The following is a 16,614-nucleotide window of genomic DNA, read 5'->3' on the forward strand; positions in this document are numbered from 1 at the left end:
GATTGGACAAACTGCGTGGGCTTGTATATTTTTCCGACGGCTACAGCTGTTTGACGGAGAAGTGGAGAGACGCGCACATATAGCCTACTACCGGTATCTTAATTATTGATTCCGCACAAGTTAGGTGTAAATAATTAAACAGTAGGTAGGTTTTAGTTGACTCAATAATTATTTATCATAATCACGATATTTCCATGCCTAATGCCTTTAAATAGACCATGGGCAATATTTGTTATTGTTAGTGATCTACTACAGTGACATGATAGTTATTTTTGGTTTAGGCTACACTCTTTATCAAACTGGGAGGCTATATCAATATCTTAATAGGAATTGTGACAACACAAGAAAAGGGCAGTGGAACTGGCGTCGAGGTCCAGAGTTGAATTTGAAGGCTATATAGCCTTGATATAGGCCTAGTGTTGCCGTTCTGCATGCAATTAATTCAATAGGGCATGCCTATTATGTCTAAATATCATAAGCATTATAATATGAGCTGTATGCCTAACATTACATTTGGTCATACAGCATGTAATAATTGTTGTGCAGAAGTAGATTTAGGTGAGATAAACCAATACGGTTGTGTGGGTCTAATTTAGTACAAAGTTTAAATAATAGCCTAATATGCATACATTTTCCAATACAATCAGAGAGAAGTTCTTGCTACAGCACAGCGCTGGAGGTTTATATTTTGATGGATTGCCACTTTAAGAAGCGCTGGGTGCGTTTGAGTGGTAAGGCTAAGGCAGTGGTAACCAACCTTTTCTAAGTCAAGATCACTTCCTGAGTCAAAATGCATGCCGAGATCTACCGCTCTGATTTTTTATTAACATGACTCAAAAAATGTAAGCCTATGCAACATTAACCAATTAAAAACAGTACTGTAGCAATGAGGCTGTGCAGTAAGCTATAGGACCAATACATTATCACCGCATACTGGCTTTGCTTGAATTTACCTGCCAATGCATTGTTGTTCGGGACATAAAAAAAAAAATGTATTTCAAAATGTGAGGTAGTGTATATGATCACAACGGTAATAGATCCATTGTTGTATTACTTGTGAGGCACAGCTGAGTGAGGATACATTTAAATCATTAGCTTTTTATTTTACTGGGCTGATGATGCCTGCATCTGATGGTCAGTCTCAGCGGAGGGAGAGAGCGAGCAGCAGACTGAGGGTCCGTCTCTCAACATCCCTCCTCTCTCCCTTTCCTCCACTGACACTGACCAAAAAGGGACACCGTCTTCCAGCTGATGGCGAAACTCGAGTCGCACCACAATATTTCTGCCTCCTGCACAAATTCATGTTGTTACTCCTATGAACAGAGAAAGGGAAATATTCCTTGATATTAAAAAAAGACCCAAGCCGCTAATAATAACAACAACAACGCAAGCCTATATATACACTTTCCTACTCATTCATTACTGCTGCACTGCTTGTTGTAGCGCTGAGTGGAAACAGGGAAAACGCGCGTTTTATGGGTAATAAAAGTGTTGAATACAAAGTGTTGACAGTGCTGAGTAAGAACTTAAACTCACTCATAAAAACAGCAGCTCTTTGCTGTATTCGCTGACAGTCTCTCTATAGTCATGGTTTTAAACGTTTTGAAATCTCACAGTATCAATTTTGCTGTAGCTTTCTTTAATGCCTCCTAAATTACTGTGCAGACTCCATCATCTGAGCAATCTGATTGACCAGCGGTTGCATAGTGCACTTGATTTCCTCTCCAGGCAGAGTTTGTACCTTCAGACACATGAAATGGCAACAGTTTGCCTACCCGGCGCGTAGGGCAGCTGAATTGGCTGCACCTACCACCAACAGCCCTAGACTAATAAAACAAATAGGATCACAAGGCTTTTTCGTTGGGTTTGTAACAGAAATGTTCCGTGATCGACTAGAAATGCCTTGGAGATCGACTGGTTGGTGACCACTGGGCTAAGGCAACCGACTGTAGACGAAAGTCGAGAAGTGAAGTCTGGAAAGTGCATCTCCGAAAGTTGGACACTAATGTGGTTTTCCAACAGCAAGGCTCAGATCAACATGGCAGTGTTGCCATTATTTAAAATTGTTTTTCTTTATAATGTTGAAATAAACATGTATCTAACCCCCATAGCACACAATCATAAACTGAAATCATAATATAATATTGAGTGTATATTGTACAGTCAATTACTGAGAGAGAACCTCAAATATCACATTTATTTGTATACTGTAAAACTTAAATTACACAGCCTCAAATTGCCACATGTCCCTTTTAACAGCCAGCAGGGCAACTTCACACATTAGAGCAAATAAATACCAGGTCTAAATTAATTGTTTACTAGTTTACCATGAATTGTTTGAGGTGTAATGTTTGATTTGTTACATTAACTAAATCAGCAATCTGCTTTTATCGACAGACAGTAAGGAACTGTTAGTCATTGGCTGCTAACAGCTGACAATCACAAAAAAAGTCAACAACTTCGGATATACAGACCCCCAGAAATCGGCCGATCGCCCTCCTGTGGCGAAAGTAAGAACTGCCGAAAATGCACAGTCAAAGATGATAGTAATTATTCTGTCAAGGATATGTTTTTTAATTTTATTTTTTAAATAGAGCCATTTTAAGACAATAGAAACGTGACACAGTGTGTCAATTATAACACATTAGCGCAGGATATTAAGACTGATTAAAATGCTGGAATTAAACAATTAACTATGCAAAAGCAGTGTGCCTGGCTCAAATAAGCATCTGTTGTGTTCAGTAATTTAAGCAAATAAACACCCGGGCTATTAATTTAAGTTTTCTAGTATATCACCTGTACATACAACTTGATAAATAGGTTCCTGTTTCAGTCATGTCTTTTTGAACACGTTTGCATGGGTAAAAAAAAACATCCAAATGATTGGTTGACAATGCAGGCGATGGTTGCAGTATGAAGTTGGTGAAGAACAACTGCAAAAACTTGCAGTCAAAACTTCATAGGCACAAGTCAGACAATTTGTACACCCAGAATGCAACAGACTTTGGTCACCGACTTGACAAATGTGATCCGCTCGAACGCGCCCCCTTTCTCCGCACATAGGCGTTCCGGAGCGCATCACATGATTCGAGTCTTGTGACAATCCAGACAGAAAGGGAAAACGAGTTCCGAGTTTACAACAGTTTTTTGTGTGCTCTAGAGTGATTGGAGAGGTTCTTTTGACAAAAAATGTCATAATGAGGTGATAAGATGGCGATATTTTAGACATTTCCCTCTCTTTTAAAAAAAAAAATAAGCATCCTCCTTTAGACTGAACAGTCCGCAAGTGTTTCGGGTGGTGCAGCCGCGGACAAAGTTGGCACATGGAGAGAGGCGATAACTTAAATTTTTGCGCGTCGTGTTTTCTTATTTTTTTTTTACCCATCCGTGCCTGCGAAAGTCGTATGACTCGAGGCAACACCGACTAAGTAAATCCAATTTGTGTGGGAAGAAGAGGGCCAGCCAAGGCAAAGAAAGAGAAAGATAACTTGAGGACGCAACAGATATGGACAGCAAACCTCTTCTCCAAGACCGTCCTCCCGCTTATGCTAACGTCGTCCCGGGGGCGTATGAATATGGCCAGCAGCACAATTATGGAGCTATCCCCGCCCCGACCCCTGCACCCCCGGGCTTTCAACAGCCGCCGCCATATCAGTACCCCACTGGCCCAGGCAAGTAGATCACATTGTAGGGTTGTTACCTAACGTCCAAAGCTAGCTCCTTAAGTATGACGTCGTTACGCGCCGATGTGCAAATTCTGGAACCGCCATAACGTAACTTTTGTATTTTAGGTTGTATGAACTTGCTGACATTTATAGATTAGCCTACACATTGTAGACTGTAATACCAATAATAATTTGTGTGGATGCTTATATTTCTCACATTTCACACATGTACAAGTGTGTATTAGAGTAGTCTATGCCCTATACAGGGTACTGGGTTCGTTATTTTACTAGTGACAAATACTGTATATTCCCTTACCTCTCTTGACTGACTGAAACGGAAACGGACACTCATGACTTCCCCTTGTAGTTCAGATCTAGCCTAATTCAACCTCAAACTCCTCTCCCCTCCCCTTATCCTACCACAGGGTTCCAAGGAGGCCCCAGTGCTCAGATGGGCCCAGCCATAGCCCAGCAGCCCTACCCTGGCACGTACACGATTATCCAGCCCTCTGTGGTGGTGGTGGGGGGCTGCCCAGCCTGCAGGTGAGACACCAGCCCCAAACACACGCATAGTGGGGAAGCATACTGTATGTTTGAAGGGGGCACAGAATTCAATACAACAGTATTGTATCTATGGAGGGGGGAACTATTTGGATTTCTGGCAGCCTTCAATTCAGTCTTATTGTTTTATTACATTTTAGTAAAGTAACCTTTGACTGCTCAGTTCAAATCAAATTTTATTGGTCACAAACACATTTAACAGATGTTATTGCAGGTGTAGTGAAATGCTTGTGTTCCTAGCTCCAACAGTGCAGTAGTATCTAACAATTCACAACAATACACACATCTCAAAGTAAAATAATGGAATTAAGCAATATCTAAATATTAGGACGAGTTGGTTGACATCAAAGGATGCACCGCATATGATGTCACCCGGTTAGGTTATCTTTTTCAGAGAAAGAAAAATAGAAACCTGCTATTTTCACCTATGTTGACATTGGGGTGATGCTGGAGATGATGAATGAGTTTGGAAAGTGTTGAAATGTTCCATGAAGCTGTTATTCGGACAGAGCTGAACTCTCTGAAAGCCACAGGGTGGAGTAATGCTATAACAAGCGTGTAACGAAGGGGATCTAGAAAGAAGAGCATTGTTTGAAACCTTGAGATGAACCACAGTTGAAGGGGGAACCAGATTTGTAGTCGGTACATGTGACAAATACAATTTGATCTGATTTGGGAGAAGGTGTAGGGGTCTGCCAAATCAAGACAGGTCAGTAGGCTAATCTGCTATCAAGGAAAGCCTTTTCAGTGTCTATCAATAGTGTTCCTGTGGTGAACACGTGGTTTCCATGTGTCAAATGACCGTTGTCTTCTGCTCCATCTGTGTCTAAAGGATGTTCCACAGCATAGCTACATGTGAGCATCACGATAACAGTATTACACACACACTGTTACACACACACTGCACTGTGGGCGGGCAGGCAGGCCTAGTACACGCTAAAGCTGCTGCTGTAGGGGAAAGCTTCATTTCGAGAGTTTCCGCAGTGGTTTCAATTTGTCTGACACAACATCCTTTCAGTGTCAGCTGCTAAGAACACAGACATGTGACAGGAGAGAGGAAGTTGATTGACTGTACTGTATGATGCTCTTGAAGGTCAAACGTCAACGTGGTCTTATATGAAAAATGGTCAGGGTCGTGTTCTTTAGGTCATACAACGGAAAAGGTTTGTCCTAATAAACATTGAAATGTTTTGCAACGGAAAAGGAGTGTTTCCTATTGGACAAGTCAAGGTAGCCGGTTCCTGTTTGTTTGTTTTATTCCGTTTGGTGCCTAATGAACATGACCCAGCAGCTGTAGTGTCTGTCTTGTGTTGATTTTGTAAAAAAAAAATCATATTTTGTGTTTTTAAAATGAACATAATAGTCTAATTGATGATAGAATACAATAATGGCAAGTTTCCAATGAGACTTTATATCAGTGTTTGGTGTAAATACAGACTTTTTTGTTTTCACTTCTGAGGCCTGAAAGTCAAATAATAGAGCCTGATTTCTAGGAGTGTTAGATTGAGAGTAGAGGGAGACAGCTTGTTTTAGTTTGTCACCACTAGATTGAGAGTAGAGGGAGACGGCCTGTTTTAGTTTGTCACCACTAGATTGAGAGTAGAGGGAGACGGCCTGTTTTAGTTTGTCACCACTAGATTGAGAGTAGAGGGAGACGGCTTGTTTTAGTTTGTCACCACTAGATTGAGAGTAGAGGGAGACGGCTTGTTTTAGTTTGTCACCACTAGATTGAGAGTAGAGGGAGACGGCTTGTTTTAGTTTGTCACCACTAGATTGAGAGTAGAGGGAGACGGCTTGTTTTAGTTTGTCACCACTAGATTGAGAGTAGAGGGAGACGGCCTGTTTTAGTTTGTCACCACTAGATTGAGAGTAGAGGGAGACGGCGTGTTTTAGTTTGTCACCACTAGATTGAGAGTAGAGGGAGACGGCGTGTTTTAGTTTGTCACCACTAGATTGAGAGTAGAGGGAGACGGCCTGTTTTAGTTTGTCACCACTAGATTGAGAGTAGAGGGAGACGGCCTGTTTTAGTTTGTCACCACTAGATTGAGAGTAGAGGGAGACGGCCTGTTTTAGTTTGTCACCACTAGATTGAGAGTAGAGGGAGACGGCCTGTTTTAGTTTGTCACCACTATTTGCATTGCCAGGTTCACTAAAGGGTTCTAGTCCAGTTTGTGGCCTTGGCACACTCTGATACTCCGCTGATAAGCAGTGGCGGTGTAAACACACCCATGACATGTACATGGCACACAGCAGGGCAGGTGCAGGCTGGCAACACACACACACACACACACACACACACACACACACACACACACACACACACACACACACACACACACAGCAGGCAAAACATCAAAGTCCACACTCCATTTGCGCTCCACCTGTTGTTGCTCACATATTTTTGCTGTCCACCGTTACTTTTAGAAAAGGTTGTAACTAGATGAAGTACAGCTACAACTGGAAGTTACCTTTTCTCGTAGCAGGTTAGGAGACTTAGGTTAGGGCTAGCTAAAATGCTCTCCTAACCTGCTGTAAAAAGTAACTTCTGGTAGCTGCACTCCTTCTAGTCACAACGCTTATAAACACTGTTTCAATATCTGTCGCAAAAAGCACTTGTGATTTTAACACACCATGATGTGATTGGCTAGTAGGTGTATAGTGTAATCACTACAGTTCAACATCTAGACATATTTGGGTCTATACAATGTAGGTTTCCTCTAAGGGGAGTTGACAGATGCATTGAACATGATGCAGGTCAGCCAACATGTGGAGTCATAAGACTAGCTGTTAACCCCTGCAGCTCTGTTCCTTCTAGTAGCCACTCTGGTCAGGGGAACCACAGTTAACTCTCTCTCCATGTGATTCCCCAGGTCACACAGTGAGACCACAGCGTGATGATTATGTTCACGGCTCATACATCTAATAGCACTGCATCTCGAACACTGGATTACCATGGAAACCTAGAAAGCCCAGAGTCACAATGCTAGAAAGAATAGGCTACTTATTATTCTCTCTCTCATTATTAGTTATTTTCCCTGTGGCGACTTGACACACAACAACAACAACAGAATGGTTCAATCTCTACACCAATAGGTGCTCCTTTTCCTGCGCTTGGTTTTTGGGAGGTGGATGCATTGACATGAGTTTTCTCAGTCCTAAAAAATGCTTTCTGGGGTGGATGGGAATTTAGTTGCTAATTGATGAGTTACATTTTTTTTGCTTGAATGTTGTTACATATATGATCATTTTTATATAACTTATCTCATAAAACCACACAAATCCTTAGTTATAAGCAAACATGTTTTTGCTCAGGTGGCCCCTTTTTTGCTGGAGAGCATCACCAGAGGCCAACTTTCTGTCTCTTTAATGTGTGCCTTCATCTTTTTTCAGAGTGGGCGTGCTGGAGGATGACTTCACCTGTCTGGGGATCATGTGTGCCGTCTTCTTCTTCCCCCTGGGGATCTTATTCTGCCTGGCACTGCGCCAGAGGAGATGTCCCAACTGTGGCGCCACCTTCGGATAGAAGGACCAACCAGTAGCTAGCTCATCCTCTCACAGCCCAGCTGGGTCTTAGAACTGTGTTGTTTAGAATTATTACACACTGAGGATGCCATGGATTTTCTATACAACGAGTAGTCGCCACAATGAACTTATAGCCAGCCATTCATTCTGATAATATGATAGAGGTGCATGTGAAAAGCCACATTTGCACATGGTAAGAATATACTTTGGTAGTATTATCTAGTGAAGAAGCCTGATCTTTGTCTATCTACTGCTGGTGCCTTTATTACGCTATAGAGCAGAAAACAGCCAGGGGCCATATTCCACAAAGCGTATCAGAAAAGATCCTAGGATCCCGTTTTAAGACCAAAAAAAATCTCCCAGCTCAGAGTAGGTTTTATGATGATAAGTTACTGCTCAGACAAACTGAGCCGGGAGAAAAATCAACTCATTAAAGTTTCTCCGTTGGTAATCACAACAGTTTGAGGGAGCGCAAAAGAGGGGTAGTGATGATGCTCATTGACATTGGTTATTCCTTCTCATTTGCAACAATCAGGACGAGGCACTGCCAGCTGTATAACACGCTTCAGACAACTATGGTGAATGTTGCAGTGGTACAACGTTTGATATCATCTGCCTGACACGATCACTTTGTCTACTTTTAATTTAGCCTAATATGTTGGTTTGCATATGTTTAGAATAATGTGATGGGCATATTGCACTGAATCATACAGTTTGACAGTTAAAATATGAACGTTATATCAGCACACTTCTGTTCAACACATCTAAATAGCTTTGGCACACTAGGCCTTCGAGTCACTTGTCGATAATGTTACATAAAGCGTTTCAGAAAGGTCTAATTTTACCGAACACAATCAGTTAATAAAGGCTGTAGATGCTTTCCATTGCCCAACCCACAGGCACGGCTGCTTTTAGGCATCTGTTTTTAATGTGATATTGCGCTCAAAGGGATAACTTTAAATGACATGATGTAGGGGTCATGAAATCATTGAAAGAGAACTGTGGGATTGTTTATTAGCCTAGTGGTTGTAAGTATTTAGGCATAGGCTGTCATGTGAACGAAGCCTTGTGAAATCATTATCCAAGGTACAAGGTGTACATTATTATGGGTTGATCAAATAGAAATATCAAACATTCTTTCAACTCCAAAGCAACTGCCTGTCTATGGTGCAGGAACCACTGCCGTTTTCTATTACCAAGACACCTGTTGGTAACTTAACTGGTTAGGACAGCTCATGAGGTCTCCTAAATATCTCTTGTCTAGGTGGGGGACTGTTATGACTAAAGAAGCTTTCCGCATAGCTTTTATTTTTACCCATAAGAGTAGGAGTAAAATGTCTTTTAGCACTTACGACCAAATATTTTACTCTTTGTGGATACGGCCCCAGGGCGCATATTCAAGAAGTGCATCTGAGTAGGAGTGCTAGGAGATCTAGGATCACGTCCTCCCTGTCCATATATACCTTGTACATTATGATTTAAAAGCCAAACTGATCCTAGATTGGCAATCCTACTCTGAGGCTCTTTGTGATATAGGCCCAGAAAGGGATTGTGATCATTATGTGGCTCAAGACGTGGATCAATAACAAATCATTTACTTAATAGAATTCCTTTATTTTGTCATGTTCAATCAAACGGAGGCACAAGTAGATTTTGTGCTCAATGTTAAATTCCAATTGCGCCGCACCTGGGAATTGTTCAGTTCTGCCACTCCTGAAGCGCCTTCTGTTTCATGTAGTCACATTCTAGGATTAATTATGTATTTTTTTTAAAGAAGACTTATGTTGGGAAATGGTTCATCACTGTACAGGTATATGACTATAAGGAAATGACCCATCGAGCGAGAGCCGCTTTAAGCAACCCTTTTGAACCTCTGTTTTGAAGCCTTTGAGAATGCTGCCCCCACTCAGTCTGGGCCAGTGTCACAGAGAATATCTTTTCCCAGCTTGACTGGCTGGGGGAGGGTTTTAAACGTAACACTGAGACATTGAAAATGTGTCTTTGAGCTGTTGTCTGTTCTGGGTTTCTTTTTATTCTGTGGCCATGTCATATTTTCAAGGGTATGATTCTGATAGATTGCTTTTATATAGGTCTGCAGACCTCAGCGTTTCTTATTGGGCGTGACCAGGTAGTCCCTCCCTGTTTCAGTCCATTTTCTACCGTTTGCTGCCTAATGAACAGGGGTCTCTGTTCCAATATCCTTTAATGTCACTATAACCACTTAGAATGCATGCCCAATAAAAATGTACGTTCTAAGTAGTGTGGAAATTCGGACATAGGTTGAAGCGCCCTACACAGGCTCTGTAGAGTTCACCCAGGTCAAGTCGGACACCACGTCTTTGACCTACAACCAAGCGGACTCAGCCAAGGGAGGGAGGAAAAGCATGTGAGTTTTTGCATACTACAAGCAGGTTGACATGTGTAGCCTTCTTAGTATTCTTCTCAGTGACAACTCAGTCTGCGATCCTCCCTACAATAGACAATCAACCGAGAATGTCTCTGTACCCATATCTCTCTACACCAGTAGTGTATTGTTACTGTCCATGTAATAAAATGGGGTTATATATTGGGGGGTGTATTTTACATGGATCTGCTTTGAAACACTACACACGCTATCATGATTGAGGTCCTTATTTTTTATAAAAGAGTTATTGTAAATAAACACGAGTGCGGTACATGTCTTGACTGATCTTTTAAAACTTTTCCTGGTCTGTATTCATAAAGCGTCTCAAAGTAGGAGTGCTGATCTAGGATCAGGTCCCTCTTTCCATATAATCATATGAATTATGGTCTAAAAAGCTCAACTGATTCTAGATAGGTGCCCAATCACTTTGTAGAAGACAACCCTGTTCTTGTTCAATTGGACCCCAGTTGTAAGTAACCGGATTCAGTTTTTCAACCAGTTAATGATTAGAATGAGAGCTGAACATGAATGTGATCTCTGCAAACTTCAGGGAAAGTGCCTTTAAAAGGTCTATTAACAGTGTGCCTTGGATTTAAGCCCGGCCTTTCTAGTCATAAACTATGTTATATATTATTGGTCATAACATTTATCACGACAAAGAGTTGAAATAACGATAAGACAAGCAGTGAAGCAATAAAATATACTGAACAAAAATATAAATGCAACATGCAACAATTTCAAAGATTTTACTGAGTTACAGTTCATATGAGGAAATCAGGCTATTTAAATACATTCCTTAGGCCTTAATCTATGGATTTCACATGACCGGGAATACAGATATGCATCTGTTGGTCACAGATACCTTAAAAAAGGTAGGGGCGTGGATCAGAAAACCAGTCGGTATCTGGTGTGACTAGCATTTGCCTCATGAAGCACAAAACATCTCCTTCGCATGGAGTCGATCAGGCTGTTGATTATGGAATGTTGTCCCACTCCTCTTCAGTGGCTGTGTGAAGTGGCTGGATATTGGCAGGAACTGGAACACATTGTCGAGCCAGCGCGTCCCAAACATGCTCAATTGGTGACATGTCTGGTGAGTATGCAGGCCATGGAAGAACTGGGACATTTTCAGCTTCCAGGAATTGTGTACAGATCATTGCGACATGGAGCTGTGCATTATCATGCTGAAACATGAGGTGATGGTGGCGGATGAATGGCACGACAATGGGCTTCGGGATTTCATCACGTTATCTCTGTGCATTAAAATTGCTATCGATAAAATGTAATTGTGTTCGTTGTCTGTAGTTTATGCCTGCCCATACCATAACCCCACCGCCACCATGGGGCACTCTTTTCACAACATTGACATCAGCAAACCACTCGCCTACATGATGCCTTACACATGGTCTGCGGTTGTGAGGCCGGTTGGGCGTACTGACAAATTCTCTAAAAGGATGTTGGAGGCGGCTTATGGTAGAGAAATTAACATTTGATTATCTGGCAACAGTTCTGGTGGACATTCCTGCAGTCAGCATGCCAATTTCACGCTCCCTCAAAACTTGAGACATCTGTGGCATTGTGTTGTGTGACAAAACTGCACATTTTAGAGTGGTCTTTTATTGTCCCCAGCACAAGGTGCACCTATGTAATGATCATGCTGTTAAATCAGTTTCTTGATATGCCACACCTGTCAGGTGAATAGATTATTTTGGCAAAAGAGAAATGCTCACTAACAGGGATGTAAATACATTTGTGCACAACAATTGAGAGAAGTACGTTTTTTTATGCATATAGAACATTTCTGGAATCTTTTATTTCAGCTCATGAAATATGGGACCAAGACTTTACATGCTGCATTTACATTTTTGTTCAGTGTATATTTGTTTATTTTCATACAGCAACGTTCCAAACTCAGGGAGTAGGCAGGGCAGACCAAAGAAAAGTAATAAAATGAGCCACTAGTTTGAAAATGCCTTCCATGAAGCATGAAGATAAAAGCAAAATGCCTGCACGGTCTATGGGAAGTTATGAGTTCCATTTAACAACGTATGTCCACAGCACTACTGGGTCATATTCATTAGGAAATGTAATGGAAAACATTTTAAAACAGTTGAAAGTTTCTTATCAAACAATAACAAACATTCCCTCAAAGGTTTCAGTCTGCTTTCTTCCGTTTGGTGCCTAATGAACATGACCCGGGCTACCTGAATAACAGAGACAGATGAGAGACGTTTCACAGAATGATTACTGTTGGTTTGTAGAGTTAAGGTAAACAGGTCTCACATCTTCCACTAGTAACAGCAGCACTGTATGAACACTTAACTGTAAAACCAATCAGCAAGATGACAATGACACACTCAACCAATCAAATTCGCTGTACACTTCTTGGAAGGAGTTGAGGGGAAAAAACGATGTGTGCGCTTCCCTTGAATGAGTATAGTTATATTCGACAGTCGCCAGCTGTTGGACTTTAGTAATGATGCAATTTTACATATCATATTTGAGATACACAATAACAAGAGCAACACTACCATAAGGACCTCCGTAAATTGTGATGCATAGGTCCCGTATGGCATACATTCATTTATCTACTGCCCTATGGCAACGAAAAATCTTTGACGAGTGATTGAACAAGCAAAAAAAAAAAAAGTCATAAATACATTCTGATATTTCAACGGTCCAATCTCAGGCTTTCCTCGACTCCTTTTCACACACGCCCAGCGAGAACGCATGTAGTATGTCGCCACTCATCATCGCCGACAAAAATAGGTCTAGAAAATCTATATATGTGCATCTGTTTACATAAATAAATCCTCCCACCTTTTCAGGGAGAGCGTTTGCAGCAGTAGGGCAACTGTGTATTAGACAATGTCATTTCTAATGGCATCTGTAGTAGTGAAATTACTGGATCTTCAGCACAGCAGCCCACAGTGTCAAGTTGTCCTGTCCACTAGTGTCCGGCCCTGGGTCCATCCGCCTGGAGGAGGAGGGGGGACAGCATGGGGTGATGCCCAGCTGGAGGTGCCGCTCCTGTGTAGAGGTGGACAGGAGGGTGGGTCTGGAGGTTTAGATGACTGGGCCTGAGCGGTCATTGGTGACTGTGGGACGTAGCTTGACTGCGGTGAACGGGTTCCCTCCCCTAAGGAGACAGAGACTGGTTAATACTGGTGTGATGATTTTATGACACTTGGGCCCTATTTGAACAAACCTAACACAATGGTAAATCTTAGCACTGGCGGTAGCGTTACAGCTTTGGGGTGTGTCAAAAATACTTTAGCTATTTTCACAACAGGAATTATGGGCGCATTAGGTGGCAGTGGCACGAACAGGCTGGGTCAATCAGAACGTGCTCCATGGCTAAATATGTGTTGCTTCAAGTTGTGTATTTATGGTCTTTTATGTATTATGTTGTCATCAACTCCAATTCGAATGTTAGTCTTATAGTCTAGTTTGTTAAATAGCCTGCCCAATATTTGCTAAATATATTGAACATGTTTGCAGTCCACATTGTTCTAGTTGCATTGCTTCAATATGGAAAAACATTGTTAAACATAGGCTATAGCATTCACACTGATATAGGGGCTAGGCCTACTGTTAATTGTAGTCTGGACATGGACATACCAAACGTAGACAATAAGCAAGATTAAATTCACCAGGCTATTGATAAGGTCTAAAAAGTCAGTGTATACAATTAAACAACTTGTTATAATAGATGTAAAGTCCCCTGTTTTGGGGACCTGAGTGGTTCTGGTACTGGTTCCAACCGACATCTGATAAATGGATATGTGGACACGATAGATTGAAATGGCTTGCATTGAGCGGTAGCCCTGATTCTAATGGACACAGGGGTATGTCTCTTCTGCCTGTGTGAAGCAGGATGTGAAATCTGACACCACTTGAAGCTGGGAGGTCCCTCCTACCATTTCATTCGCTCTTCCGACTGTCCATCAACTCCTGGCTGAACCCTACATCACAGCCACTAACAACACATATGCCTGGAATCCTTACACCGTAATGCAGCGGGAGAAGTGGTTTTGTCACTGTAGCACATTCAGAGACTGATTTATAGCCAGTAATTTCAAACAATTAATAGAGTTCAAACAAAAACACTTTGTTTGTCATAAATGGACATTATTAATATTAGATGAAAGGCAAGGTCCTAACAAGTTCAGGAAGCCAAGCTAGAGTGCTGTGAGACGTTCACATCGATGGGGGCAGACATTTTGATCAAGCAAGACCTTTAGAAAATATGCACATTTTCTCTAATATTAAATATACAAATATGTATTTTACAGTTATAAGGAAATCTTATAGTTAGTCGTTTATAAATTGATTATACTATATTTAGAAAGCATATAAGTCATTTCAAGCCTTATTTATACCATTTTGTTGAATAGGAAATACATCACATTAAATCTTTCATATTTGTACTGTGTACTTGAGCTTGTGTCCTGAGAAGTGACTACACCTCAGCAATTTATAACTATATTTACCAGAAAGGGGAGATTTTAACCTTTCTTAGAGTCTGCAGCATTACTAGTTATTGTTTATGGCCCTCTCATGATAATTACTTCTGGGGATTACGTAGATTACATTTTTGATTACATTACAGCCTGGTGAATATTTTTTATACATTTGGTTTAGAATCAAATTAAACAAAAAACTATACAGTTGTTTTTTAAACCAAAAACAATATTTCTAAATAATATTGGGTCAGAAACATATCAAAAATCGCTTCTCTCGTTCCATGGCACTGTTTGCACACGTAGGCCTAAATATCTTTACGCATAACATTCGCACGTCTATATGGCATTATAGGACGACTAAATAGTTTGGAGTGTGTCTTTGGTAATCGGACAAGGGGGCGCTCTGAAACTCTGGATGGATAGCCTTCTGAACAAGCGAAATGCAGGTATGTGAATTGTGAATAATGAAAAAGCATGAGGGCAAAAAATGTCAAAGCACTCTCAGTCGACCATTTAAAACCACTTTATTCATAGGCTACTTTTGGATAATTGCCAGGATAAAAAGACACACCTATGTGATGCTGGTATACCAGCGTTGATTAAGGGGAGGGGAGGCTATGCTTGGTTTTTAATCAAATTAAAGCAATCTTTTTTTATGTTTCTAAATACGAGATTCACCGGCACAAAAGGCACATCTCTCCTTCCATGGGCACTGTGTGTCATGGTTGGATAGGCTGTGCTTCCACTCTCAAAATCCCTGCTATTATCATCTGTGTTACTGTTAAGACCTGCTTTTTGTGGGTCTTAAAACATCCCATTAGCGCTGCATGAAAATTGTCACTTTTGCACTTGTTTTTAAGGACACACCTCTAAATTGTAACCCCTACCACTTCAGTGCAAGGGAGCTGATGGTAGACAGGTAAATTGCTGAACTTGGCGTTAGGGCTGGAAAATGCCAGTGTACCTGTTTTTACATGACGAAATTGCAAACTAACGTGCATTTGACACTTGCGCCTCCTTAGCGCCAGCCCAAAATAGAACCATTGCGCTCTGTATGTGGACTACACTGTGGGTAGAGTATATGACTGACTATATGAAAGAAAGATTGCGTGTCCACGCATGTTATTGTGAGTTTAAGATAGATGTGTTAACATTATCTTCATAATCCATATGACATGATGCATGACTTACCCGAGGAAAAGAGGCGTCTTTCCAAACCCATTCAGTTGGGTTCCCTGTAAACAAACCCAAGAGACATCATCAGACCACATATACTGTAAGTCACAAGACCCATTCACTCTCCATGATGGAATCCAACAATGATTCATTTACATGCAAAAATATCATTTCCATACCAAAATGCACAAAATTTTTAGGACTTGTATGTTTGTATCTGTTGCCCATGGAGACCACACCACAGACTGCCCCTCAGACAGGTTTGGTAGGGCTGACCGGTGAGTGTGACTGTGACAAACAGATGACCTGGGTTCAAATGCTATTTAAAATCTTTCAAATACTTTGAGTGATTGCTTGAGTCTGCCTGGAGTGACAAATGGTATAACTAGACTTTTGAGACTTTTCTGTTGGTTCCATTACAACAGGTCCTCTCAATTGATAGTATTTAAACCCAGGTCTGGTGAGAGGAGAATGCTTCATCACCTCAGAACACTGACACGGGAAAATGGCTCTTCTGGAAGGGACAATGCATTCCAGAAAGAAAAATCCATATAAACTTCTCACTCATTATGCCAGTGAAAAGTCAAGGCATGTTGAGGTGAAGCAATCTTCCTGAAATTGTTATAGTGAAATTGGTGAAATCATGATTTGACCCTATATGCAGTTTCCCAAAGGGGTGCACATTTTAGTTTTTGCCCTAGCACTAAAACACTTGATTCAACTCATCATCACACCTTTGATTAGAATCAGGTGTGTTAGTGCTAGGGCAAAAACAAAATGTCCACCCCTTTGGGTCCCCAGGACCAGGATGGGGAAACAC

The 16,614-nt window shown here is 41.2% G+C and overlaps 2 protein-coding genes across 4 annotated transcripts in view; one reads left to right on the forward strand and one right to left on the reverse strand.

Moving 5' to 3' along the window:
- Positions 1–3,122: 3,122 nt before the first annotated feature.
- On the forward strand, positions 3,123–10,425 carry bri3 (brain protein I3). The gene is made up of 3 exons (NM_001140151.1): positions 3,123–3,671; positions 4,091–4,208; positions 7,617–10,425. Exons 1-3 carry the CDS (start codon positions 3,506–3,508, stop codon positions 7,747–7,749), a joined length of 417 nt encoding a protein of 138 aa, NP_001133623.1. The 5' UTR covers positions 3,123–3,505; the 3' UTR covers positions 7,750–10,425.
- A 1,579-nt stretch (positions 10,426–12,004) lies between these two features.
- The window catches only part of LOC106601829 (brain-specific angiogenesis inhibitor 1-associated protein 2-like protein 1), a 69,746-nt gene continuing 65,136 nt past the window's right edge, over positions 12,005–16,614 (reverse strand). For all 3 annotated transcript variants that reach the window (XM_045715554.1, XM_045715553.1, XM_045715552.1), the window contains 2 exons: positions 15,810–15,853; positions 12,005–13,291 (listed from right to left, as the gene is read on the reverse strand). In XM_045715554.1, coding sequence (XP_045571510.1) covers positions 13,219–13,291; positions 15,810–15,853 — 117 coding nt within the window. In that variant the 3' untranslated portion in view covers positions 12,005–13,218. The remainder of the gene's footprint in view (positions 13,292–15,809; positions 15,854–16,614) is intronic.

Source organism: Salmo salar, chromosome ssa03 (genome assembly GCF_905237065.1).
Source record: "Salmo salar chromosome ssa03, Ssal_v3.1, whole genome shotgun sequence".
Lineage (NCBI taxonomy): Eukaryota > Metazoa > Chordata > Actinopteri > Salmoniformes > Salmonidae > Salmo > Salmo salar.